This window comes from Oenanthe melanoleuca, chromosome 12 (genome assembly GCF_029582105.1).
Source record: "Oenanthe melanoleuca isolate GR-GAL-2019-014 chromosome 12, OMel1.0, whole genome shotgun sequence".
Lineage (NCBI taxonomy): Eukaryota > Metazoa > Chordata > Aves > Passeriformes > Muscicapidae > Oenanthe > Oenanthe melanoleuca.
Genome location: NC_079346.1, coordinates 12,644,694 through 12,657,563, shown reverse-complemented (window position 1 = coordinate 12,657,563; position 12,870 = coordinate 12,644,694). Strand labels below are relative to the sequence as shown.

The 12,870-nt window shown below is 37.4% G+C and overlaps 1 protein-coding gene across 1 annotated transcript in view; it reads left to right on the top strand.

Moving 5' to 3' along the window:
* Window positions 1-12,870, top strand: part of CACNA2D3 (calcium voltage-gated channel auxiliary subunit alpha2delta 3) — a 372,509-nt gene that overhangs the window by 337,597 nt on the left and 22,042 nt on the right. Inside the window, exons 30-31 of the mRNA XM_056501471.1 lie at window positions 1,090-1,160; window positions 9,608-9,683. Coding sequence (XP_056357446.1) covers window positions 1,090-1,160; window positions 9,608-9,683 — 147 coding nt within the window. The remainder of the gene's footprint in view (window positions 1-1,089; window positions 1,161-9,607; window positions 9,684-12,870) is intronic.

Here is a 12,870-nt window from a genome sequence, read left to right as displayed (position 1 = left end):
TGTTAGGGTAATCTTTCTTCATCAGTCAGCCAGGGCTATTGAAGCTGGTATTTTTAGTCATGTTCCTTGTGTTTCTAGGAGATTTTACATACCCATATGTTTTGGAAAATGTTCCAAGATTCCCCTGAGGAGAGCCAAAAAAAAAAAAAAAAGCAGTACTTGCCTTTTAGGTGAAGGAATGCCTTTTTTTAGCTAGGGCTGTAACTTTTCTGCCTGCAAACTCCCAGGTGCATACTTGAGGTCAGTTAAGTTCCTTGTAATGGAATTGGGGTTTAGTTGATACAAAACCTATGGAATCCGTGCAATTTGAGAGTGTAGTGCCCTTTCCCCCTCATAAATTGTGGGATTTCTCCCTTTAAACAATGAAGAGAAATATCCAATCCTCCTGGGAGTTGAGGCTCTAAAACAAAACAAGTCTTCCCAAGGTAGAAAAGTGCTGTACTTGCAAGATTTTCCACTGTCACATGAATGGCTGCAAATGACGGAGCCACTTCCATCCTACGGACCAAATTCGTAACAGCAATGTTTGTTTTCTCAACAGAGATTTATTTTTATTAGTCCACAAGTACTGAATAGGGAAAAAATGAGTAATTCATCAAGCTGAGTGGTTTTAAGTATGAAATGACTCTGAATGGAGCTAAAATTTATTGGATTGATGAAATGTACTGTTCCAACTCCTTAAACAGGTCATACAGGAATTATTAATGACTGTTTATGAAATCCTCTCACAACCTGTTTATATCTTTTTTGAGTAACATTTTAATCACAAGAGTTTGTGATCAGATTAGTGTGTTTTCTTTACAAGCTTTAGGTTTGGAAGGCTTTTGTTTTTGATATTAGATGTTATATAATGTGCCTCAATATATTGTTTAAGCTCTCACATCTGCTCAGGGGTAATAATATAATCCCAACAACTTGCCCTGACTAGGAAGTCCTCTTCAGGTTTTTTGTAGCAGCAGTCCTGAAAACCTGTCTATGTAACTCAAAGCCACTCTTGTCAGATCCTAGAATGTGCCAGTTTAAATTGCATCCAGTGTTGTTTTGCATTTACCTACACTTTTGGTAATTCCTTGTGTTTTCCCCTTACAGACTGGTTACTTTTTTGGGGAGGTTGAAGGGGCTGTGATGAACAAGTTACTAACAATGGGCTCTTTTAAGAGGTAAGAATTAACATTTTATCTCTTAAAAAATGTTTTAACAAAACACTTGAAGTAATGTAAAAGAAAGCCAAGACTGGCTGTGTGGCTGGATTCTCATCTAAACTTTTCTGTACAACCTGAGTGTAATTTGATTCCATACACATCAAATATTGAGAGTACAGGAATCAGCCTACAGTGAGTTTCTCATTAAAATAGTGCTTTATTTGACCACAATGCTAAAACTGTGTCCCTTTCCTCTTCCTACTGGGCTCAGGTGGAAAAGGGATTGGGCCATATCCACTACTGAGCATTTTTAAGCAACTCTTAAGCAAAACACTTGTGTCAGATTATCATTTTGTCCTGTAAAAAGTTGGAGATTTCTCAAGCTAGACAGTGCAAAATGCCCTGCTATTGAAGGGAAAATGTGCTGTCCCAGCAATCCATCTCCATTCACATGCTGATTTACCTTTGAACGTGGTTGTGACTATTGACCTGCTCTCATTATCATGATGACATTAAAAACTAACAGTGATTTTATGTGTTGTCCTTTGAAATAAATTATTCACTCTGAGGAATTAAGAATAAAATTTCCCTTTAACCTGTAACTCACCATTGGAGTCTTCATGGCCTTCACGTGGTCTAAGAACTGTTCTGTACCTCTTTGTCCTCTTATAGCACAAGGAAAGTGCTTTTATACTTTTCCTTTTTATTTTCCTGTATTTCTAGTATGAATAAAAAGACCTATCACTGATGCCATCCATCCCTGAGTTTAGTTGTACCAGCTGTGAGGGTGTGTGCAGAGGCTCTCTGAACAAGTGTTTGTGGGCTTGCTTGGTAAATCAGCTCCTTTAAAGGCAGAAACTTTCTGTGCTGTCTCTGTGCTGAGTACCACTCCCAGTAAATGACTGACCTGAAATGTGAGGATCTAGCACCCAGTCCTAGTGTTCTGAGGGTGGCAACTTTTCTGCATTTAGCACTACATTTTTAACATGTGCTGTAGAAGGAAGTGAAGTAATACCTGCTTATAGACTGGATGTGGCAATGAAAGGATCTGTTTGTGCAAGAGAGAAGCATTTTATTTAATGCAAAGGACAAAATACAGTCAAAACTAAGGGATAATGCTTTAACTTGTCCCAGTTTCTTTTGTGTTGTCCAACAAAGCATTTCAAGCAGAACATCTACTTGATTGACAGTGGTGGGTACCACCATTGAGAAAACAGGAATAGCTTGAGAGCTCCATCTAAAATGCCGTGGGTGGATCTTTGGAATGGACAATTATTTAGGATTTTACTGGTCTTGGACTTCATTATTAGAGATAATGAAGCCATAAGGTTAGTGCAACTGAGCTGCATACTAAGGAAAATGTAAACACTATGAGCCACTTATTCAGCCATGATAAACTGCCCATTGCAAATCAGTTAAAGATGGGACAGAATCAAAGTGGAGCAATTGCAAGTGAGCAAATTCCTGCACAGCAGATAGCAGCAGCAAAAAATAAACCCAAACTCTCTTTGGGCTGTGTTAGATGAGGCCTTTAAATAAATTATTCCAACAATGTGAAGAAGAAATCTTCTCTGGTTCTAACAAAAAATAGATTAATTTACAATATTTTTAAGATTATTAATTTGTCTGAGTGGGGAGTGCGTTTTGCTTTTCCAAAATGCATTTCTGTGAAATAAAAAGGAAAGAAAAAGAATACTTGGTGCAGTGGCAAGATCTGTCAGCAGTACCATCTCCCTGAGAGCACAATGTGGGCACTGCATACATGATATTGTCATTGCTGCTCTCACCAAGGAGGCAAAGCAGAGAGTGAGCTGTGTCCACTGCATTTTATCTGATCATACCCAGAGCCCCCTTCCCTGCAGTTTGCTTCCTCCATGGCATGAACAGCCCAGCAGGTGAACTGACACCCCTGCCCTGCCTGAGCTGGTTGTGCCCCCTTCTTGGTGAGTTTAGAAGCTCTCTGGAGCCTGATCTGCCCTGCAGAAGAGTTTGCTGACAGCTCCAGCAGTGTGGGTGGGGGTCCCCTGTTCCTCCAGTGCCATCACCCGAGTGCCAGTGCCAGTGTGTGCTCCCCCCTCGTGATTCCTGCCAGCTCCCAGCCTCTGCATCCACAAAAGGAATGAAACAACTCTTTCTTCTCCCAGCTACTGCAAATTTGGAGTGATATAGAAGTGCTTTGTAGGATTGGGATGGAAGTGCTAAACAAAAGGGGGTTGTTTGCTGCTGACTGTATTTCTTTTCAACCTGCAGCAGGATGAAATTCAATTTTTATGTTCGCTGTTTATTTTTTAAAGTGAACTTAAATACCTCCTTCCCTCCTCAATTTCTTTAAACTCTGTGCTTCTTTTGAATAATGTGTGCATATGTATGTATGTATATTTTCTTAGTTTATGGAGTTTATAATTAGGGAGAAAAATTATATCAGTCCCTGCACAGCAACGTGACATGCTCTATGATTTCATTTAGCAAAATTATGTTTATCTTATGCCTTAAGTATTGCACGCAGTTAAATAATTTAAATATGATTTAAATGTATTATTAAATAGATTAGGATGTGCTTATGGAAAAGTATCTGCTTCACATAACTTAGAAAAGTTTCTTTATGGTTTTCTCAGTACTTTGTTTATATAAAAACAGTGAAAAAAAATTCAACAGCTCAAACCATGAAAATCTAAAAAACCAACACTAACATGAGGAAAATTAAGGGCTATCAAAGCAATAAGATCCCTAAAGAAATAAACATAATAAATCTGTAAGAGAAAATGAAACATCTCTTGACTTCAAAACACTTTCACCCTTTCCAGTAGGAGGAAAACTAAGCAATTCTACACGACAAATATGGAAGCAGCATCGTTTCCTCTTACAGTTCTCTTTCCACCAGGCATCCTCTTACATAGAAGAATCTATGCATTGGTATTTGGCATTTAGTAATTTTGGTATTTGGAAATATTGGTATTTGGAAATATTGGTATTTGATCAGGTTGTCAGATGCATGGCTGAAGTGGCACAGCCCTGAAATGCATCTTTCCCAGGAGCTGTGGCTCACTCTATCAAGTTCTTGTTGCTCCAAGAGCTTCTCCCAACTTTTCTTGTAGTGCAGATCCTTCACCTGTGCTCTCCACGTGCACAGAGAGGCAGACTGTCATCCATCTGTCTTGATTTGCTTTATAAGTAAAACCTTGCAAGTGTCTTGCCCCCAGGTTATGAGTATAAAAGAAATTCAGAACTTTGTTCTTCTCCTAGAAAACAGTTTAGTAAATTCTTAAAGCCAAATCATGAGAACAGTAACTATTTGCTTAACAACAGGACACAGTTTTCACTGAGGCAGCACAGCCTCCAAATGAAGGATATTTTTCTATTTTGGCCAGTATTTCATATCTAAGGTTTTTATTAAGATATTCTTGTTTCTTTGTTTGTTGTTTTTTTTTTTCGTTTGTTTTTTTTTGTGCTAAATTGACACATTTAAAATTCGTGTTTATTTTTATGTAAATTTTTACATTCATGGATTTAGCTGCCTATTAATTGAGCAAATTGTACATGTATTCTTTGGAGAAGGTAGAATGAAGGAAAATTTCAAATTGCAGTTGTTGGACTTGGCATTGGACAAATTGTCATTACCAACAAGGTTTACTTTTTATTTTGGCATTTACTAAATGTGCATCTGGTAGCTGCACACTGAAACTCTCACAATGCTGTGGGGTATGTTTTCTGCTCATATTTTGTTGGTATGGTATCTAAAATTAATGTCTTTAATCTGAGTTTTAGGCATTGTTCAACTTTGTAAATATTGCCTTTAATGCAGTGTATTCATATACAGAATCAGTTTCTACACTTGAGGAGAAACACAGGCATATAGGTTACTTAAATGAGTTCTCATTCCATATTCTGCAAATACAGGTTGAGTTGTAGTTTTTATACATGTTTTTCTTTGAGAACCTTGGTAGCTGGGAATAACTGAGCAATAAAAGCAAAGTTTGTTTTGTCAAAATGCTGTAATTTAGTTCTATTCTTTCCACTGATTTTGAGGAGAGGTACTATACTGGCAGCTTCTGGACACAAATAATCAGTCAGTGCAGGTGTGAGAGCCAGAGCAACAGCAGTCTGGGGTTTCCTACAGTGTCCTGCTATCTCCCCACAAAAACTTCTCTAGACTTAGAAACTGGTTTGCTCTTGACACCATTCAACACTGTCCCTCTTTCCCCTCCTTGTGAGAATGCCACTCAGGCTGCACATCTTATATCTGAGTTATGAACATCTTTCCACCACAAGTGAGCTCTAGTTGCCACTGATTTTTGCTCAGACTACTGGATAAAGCATAGTGTCAATAATTAGGGCTTCTGTGTTATTGGCTTCCTTTGTTCAGCTCTTCAGAGCATTTTTTTCTCTTCCTATAAACTTGACGTTTACTTCCATGGTAAGAAGTTTATAATTCCTACACATTATTTGAAACCCACCAAATCTTGAACTGCTGACAAAACATTTGAAATTTTATGCACTGAAGAACTTTCAGTTACTACAGTTTTCAGTGGTGGTATTTTATATTACCAAATAGAAATCCACGGGTGTGATGAAAACCTGGCTGAAAGAAATAGAGAGTACATCTGCCAATATATCCTGTGCTGCTGGTAGGTCTTGGAAGTTTAATTTTCCTGAACCAGATTTATACTCAATTGTAAGTACATTGCGAAGTAGGAGAGTGGAATTTACTGTATCGGGAAATTGACAATAAAAGGGTTTTCACTAAGATGTGTTTGGCCCCTGAAGTTACATAAACTGACAATGCACATTTTGGTTGTGCTAAATAGCTGCTGCTGAACACAACTGCCCTGTGAACTTCAGGGGTGGAAGTTGACAGTGTGGTGTTGTCAGAAAGTCTCAGGAATGTCCTTTGCAGCAAGAGCAGAGCTCCCCTGGGAGGTGCTGGGCATGGCACAGAGCATGGACTGGGGCACTTAGCTGGGCTTAGGGAGCTGTGTTCCCTAAGATCAGTGGGACACAATGTGGTCAGCTGCAAACAGCTAAAGCTGAAATACAATCACTTCATGATCTGGAAGCCTTTCTTCTGCAACACTGGGTCAAGTCTTTCTGAGTGAGAAGGAAGTCTATTTTCTAAAATCTCAGAAAGACTTTAGTAGTAAAACAACATCCTGGAAATGACACCTGAGCAGAGAAACACTACTGTGTCTTAGACAACTGCTTTGACTACAAATGCTCTAATACCTTTTATAAGGAATAGGGCTGGAAGGCTTTTGCTTTCCTATTACATTAATAAGAATAAAACAAAAATAACTGGATTGGTGAATGCCTTGGAGCCCATACAATGCCATTCATAGTGACAGAGAATGAAGAGCTGGTTCAATAAGTTGCAGTGCTCAGATTTCATCGTGGTTATCAGCTCCATCCACTGATCTTTGAAGTGTGTTACAAAATTCTTATTTGTTTCCAGGTCTTTTAAGAATGTTTTGCAGTAATGCTTTTGCATATTCTGCACATCCTGTGCTATAATTGTCTAAACAATCTTTAGAAACTTTGAGCTAGGTGTTGAACAGCCCCTTTGACAGTTACTGAGACAGCAATGAATTCTTTTAAAGCCAAAAATCATTCCAGACTTTTGTTCAGAAAATTATGTACCCTTCTAAGCATTTGCTCCTTTGGGGTTTTTTTTTGTTTGTTTGGTGGGTTTTTTTTTTTGTTTTGTTTTGGTTTGTTTTGGTTTTGTTTTTTTTTTATGTTTTTCCTTTTTTTAAACCTGGATATATTAGCAGATTTCCCATTTTTTCCCTGAACCAGAGCCTTCACACTGGAAGATTCAAATATATTTACTCAAACAGAACTCATCTAAGTAAAACCAATGTCATCCACAGATGATATCAAGCCTTTCCCAATTCTGCACTATTCCACGTGATTTTGAGGTTGCTTATTAAAACTCTTCCCTTCTCCCATGAGTTTAATTTTTTTTTTCCCTATTAAATGAAGTGTTTTACCTACATTTATTTATTGGTTTTCTTTCTCTTAATCATAGTGCAATATTAGATTGCTGAACACTCCCTACAATAAAATAAGACAATCTACAAAAAATATAACCTAGCATGTTGGGATGCAGTATTAATTATATTTCTGGTTATTTGTGGAAGTACATATTTCAGTCTTTAATACATTTTTTATCTTTGAGCCTTTATAGAAACTATTGGCTCTATCAGAATGCAATTATTACATAAGAAATATAATGCATGTTCAAATACTGAGGGGGGAGAGGTTTTTATCAATATTAAAATTAAGTTTAAATTATAATAGAGCTTTCACATGACATTATAATAGTGTATATATTCTTTCTATAATATAGAATAGTATAATAGTGCATATATATATGCACTAATATATATAAAATAATATTATAATAGTATTTGATTAACACTACTTAGCAGAATAATGAAGTCCACTGATGGACCATGAAGTTCTGCTTTGTGAAACTGAAAGCTGAGATATTGATTAAACTTTCAAACACGGAACAGTCACCAAACTTATAAAATACATTGAAAAAACTTTTACAATAAATACAGACAAAACAATTGATTCTGCTTCTAAGGCTAGTTATTAAATGAAGCAGGATGGGACTCTTTCATCCACATAGAATTTCTTGATACTCTGCAGAGAGCACATTAACACTCTAAACTGCCCTTTCCTATCATTTATCTCTTGCCTCCATCACTGGGTGGTCCAAGTGCACACAACAACAACGTGTTGGATCCTAAGGAATAAAATAGTCGAGCCAACCGAGACTGGAAAGGCTGAGCTCCAGAAATGCCTTTCCAGGGCCTGGATCCCGACCATGGTTAAAGGATGCAAAAGAAGGAAGGGCAAAGCTAGGGGAAGAGGTGTATTTCTGCATGCCACAGAGGCAGCACAGCTTACACCGTGTACTGCTCTGTTTGTCTTGGCAGATCCGGGTGCGCGGATCTGGCGGTGGGCGGGACTCTGCCAAGGATGGTCAGTGTTCGACTCACACCCTGTTTAGGTCTCTAGTTATGCGTTTGTCTCCCGTGTGCCTCTCTCTGCCAGTCCACAAAACAATGGCTTCCTAGGCAATTCTGTTCTCAGCTTAAGAGAAAAACAATCGTGAAAGCAGTATGACTACGTGCTAAATGTTTAGTTGAAGCTGCGACATCCAATATCTTAGAGATTTTGTCTGTAAGCCAGAAAGAAAATATAGACATAATAAAGAAGCTCTTAGTGATGATTGCTGTCACAAAAATAGATCAGAAAAAAAATAAAAATATGCTCTCTACCATAATGGAATACAACATTTTATTGGTACATGTTGCAAGGTTTCATGGCATGCAGTGCAGGATGCCTCATGGTGGTGCTGAATGCATTTCATGACCTGGTTTTGGCAGCTTCTGGGACATCCTCTCTGTAGCTGAATTTGTGTGCTCTTCTTTCCTCTTCACTTAGAAGCAAGGCACACATTGCAAAACATTGAAGTCCCATCTCATACCTCTATTAACCATCTCTGTCCAGTTGTGTTCCCTTGTCCCTCTGATGGTGCAAAAGTAAATGGAAATGTTTAAATAACAACAGTGAGTTCTATATATTTACACTTGTTGCAAATTATCAGCTAAAGATTCTTTATATCTGCTACAGATTTTAAATGTTTTGTTTATGTGGATGGATAAAGTTAATTGATTGTTCTATGGACAGACAGATTTAGAGAAATAATCACAATAATTCCATGTACTAGTTCTGAGTTCTGGATTTTGCATTTAGATCTCTGAAGTGTTTCAATGATGAGTAAAATTGCAAGCATAAGTAAATTTCCCTGTTTGCTATGCATCTGAGGAGGCTTCTAGCATAAGTTGATTACAGCAGGTATCTGGAATATTTGGTCTTCATGAAAAGAAGTGAAGGTAAAGCCATCCTGCTCCAAATATGTACTGTCAATGCACTGAAATTCCACCTCTGTCTCCTTCAGAAGCAATGCCATGTTACAAAGCAGTTGTGCACTGTGATGCTGGGACTGTAGAAGAGCATTCCTGCTTTTACTGAAGTTCAGTGGTCTGTTGTGAGAAGCCTCTCAAATGCATAGGCTCTTTCACTTGCTGGGGCTAAATGTGCTGATCTTAGTCCAGAACCAATTGTTCAAGCATTCTGTTGGACGTGTATTCTCCTCCTCCCCACATTGTTTATGCCATTGTGTGTTACACTCTCTGCATATCTTCCCTGGTTCCTCCCAGTTAAGCTTTTGCTTTGTTCTGTAGTCTGCTAAGATCCTTACAAAGTTTTCACAGCATTTCTTACCCTCTTTCATGTAACCTGTCTTTTAATGATCCATCCCCTCTTCCCCCCCCGTCCCGCTGTTGCAATTTTTATTTTCCCGTCCACTTTGTGAGCAGAATGTTCCATATTGTCATTTTTATTCCACTGTGTTTTCTTCTTTTAGTCAAGCAGTTTTCTGTTCTTCCCTGTAGAATTACACTTTATGACTACCAGGCCATGTGTAGGACAAACAAAGAGAGTAGCGACAGTGCCCATAACTTGCTGGACGTAAGTACAGCGCCTCCTGTGAGCATCTTTCCATCAATCACCAAAGAAATGGTTGCAAATATCTCATGGCCATTGTGGGACTCTGATTTTGATTTGGAATGCTTACAGCTCTCATGTTTATCCCAGAGCATACAAAGGGTGGCTCCTTATAAACTAATGCAAAGTGTTCAGTTTTTTTGGGTTCAGTCATTTTAATTCTGGGCCACCATTTCTGAGGTTCTGTCAGAATGTTCTTTGCACTGTATGAATCTGCCTTCTTAGGAATCTGGAAATTTGGCAGTAGATTGTGTCTTGTCTGAGGGGTTGGAATCACATATGCCTTTCCTGTGCATAAACATGTAATTCAAATTAAAAATTGAGATTTTATTTCTTTTTAATATGAAAGGAATGGTTTATTGACACGGCATGCAAGTCAGTGATTTTAACAATTTTGTTTTCTTTGTATTTCAACATGTCTTTTAAAGCAGAATTTCGAAGCATTTAAACCCATGTGTTGCAATTTGAGTACAAACCCTGTCCTTCTGTTGGGCTTGATTAGAGACAATCTGGGACAAGACAATCTTGCCAAGGCAACACTTCCTTATTGCTAAATCCTGTATCAGGGTAATAACCCCAAGGATGCTTTGTAACCATGCATCTGTTTTACTGAGTGCTACAATAATCTATCAGATCCGATCAGGTGTTAGATAGAGGTTTTGAATATTAAAAAGGAAATGTTTTTGCAAATAGATGGCAGTAATAGCATGAAAAAATTCTTATGTAGAAAGAGAACAGCAGCAAAACACTGGCAATTTTTTCAGTCTGAAAAAGTTACCTGATAGTATTTTTAAATTCACATCTAACTAGAAAAATATAGATCTAACTAGGAAAAAAAAATAAAAGCAAAAACTCTTTAATTATTTGACATATGCCTGGAGTATTGGTATTTATCAGTTTGCTATCCACTAAAGCCTGAACCCAAAAAAAGACAATCTTCACATCATGAATACTACACTGCAATGAGACCTAAACTAGAAATAGAACAGGATGCTGTGAAACATATTTGTATAAGGTATCCTACAATATATTACAGCTCTTAACAAAAATCTTCTAGTCAAAGACTTGGAGCTTCAGTTTACCTAAACACTTGGCATGTAGAGCTGAAGCTACATCCCTTAAAAAGTGGGCTCTAATCCAAAAGATATTTTATATTCAAAATTTTGTCCACGATATGCAGCAAAAAAATCCACATCTGTTATGGGATACACTGAGACATGTCGAGGATTTTTTTATTTAAAGATAGCCCAGCTCTTTAAATCTCAAGTGAGTTTTGATGATCCTCAGTATGAAAGATGAACAGAATTTTAAGTTATTATTCTCCTGTTGATTTAGTCACTTTTATCAAAAAACGAAAAAAAGTAAAAAGAGAACTTGCATTAAAGACAGGTAGGGTTTATTCCTTTTTTGTTTTTGTTTTTGTCCCCAGTTTTTTACATATCAGGTTCTTAGGCAGTATCCAGTATAATTTCTGCTAAAGCAAAAGGTTGTTCACAAATGTTTAACCTTCCTTTTGAGAATTATGGTTTTATAAATACAGGAATAGAGACACAGATGAGATGGCAACTCCCTAAAAAGTTCCTATTCTAAAGAGCATGGACATGGAAGAGGCATCAGAGACTCTATCCCAGCCTTTTAGACTGTGGGAGGGAGAGGATAAATTAGGGATGGACTAGACCTGGAACTCTCCTGGTGCATTTCTTTATCAGAATAATATTGCTCCTTAGCAGCTATCCAGATATTTTGTTATTTAGCATTTCTTTTGTTTGAATTGGTCCAAGACCTACACAATTCTCCATAGAACGACTTTGTTGCAAATGTAGCAATGCCATGGAGCCACAAAACAAAATTGTTTTGGCTCTCAGTGGTGGTTTAAATATGTAGAGAGAATAAAACTCCCACAGTTTTTGTTGCAGTTTTTGAAAGAATTCTGTGAGTGGAAAAGGCTCCCGAGTAAAATCACATTTCATGAGAATGCATTTATATTAATGTTATGGTGTGTTTTTTCTACTGGAATTTCAAAACGAAATATTTTTTCATTTTCTGTAGACATTAATGAATTTTTTCAGATACAATTTCTAATATTAAAATAGTTACTAAACACATGGTATATTTTACACTAAATAAGCATTCTTAATAAGTAATAACAAATACATTGTTTTACACTAAATTTTGCATTACAAAAACCAAATTATACAACACATTTAATTACTTGGGCATGAAATTTCAGGTTTTCTGATTTGGAATGAAAATAAATAAGGTGTCCTACAGGGCTGACATTTTCTTTTCTTTCATCTCCAGGAAAGTCTTGTAGTTCTTTATTTTTTCCTATTAAGACAGGGTTTTGCAGGTGAAAATCTTTCCTGTCTCAGACATTGTGCATTCTGCTGGGTTGTGATCTCAGCCTCCCCTGACACTGACTGAGTTCTTTGGGTCTGTGCGTCCTCAGCCCTGCACAGAAACTTTTTCTGTGGCCCCTGAAAATTTTAGATGTCCTGTAACTCCCAAACAGTACAGCTTCAGTGAGTGCTGATTTGGGGTGGTTAGGCAAGATTTTAGATATCTGAGGAGTTCTGTCATTATGATTTCTATTTGTTAAAATACTCTGTTTATATCTAAAAGAGTCTGCAGAATTTTATGCAGCTAGGAGATCCTAACAAAGATGAGGGAGACAAGGAGAAATTCCAAATTTCTGGAAGCTGACTTCTCGGCCTGACTTCCTTTCATGAAAGATTAATACTATTATTAGTCTTTTCAAAAATGAAATATTCAGAATGTATTAGAAGTATTGTAAACAGAGGATTTTCAAAGGATTTGCTGTATTTGTTATGATGCAGAAAAACATAGGAGAGAAACAACTTCTTAAAGTGCTTACAACTGGACTGTGAAATGACACAGATAAACATTTAGGTAAATTCAGATTCCAGAAGCTTTTTTGAGCCTAATGAGGCTGAGGTGATGAATAGAGATTTGCATTACAGAGATGCAAGCCCGTGAACTCAGCCCAAGAAAAGCTGACATTATCCATCTGAGCTGCTCCTCCAGCAATAGCCTGGGAAATAGGAACCCCTAGAGGTTAAAGATTTAAGAATCATTTGCAAAAATTTTCCTTTTCCCACTGATAATCCGTGTATATGACCAAGCATGATAA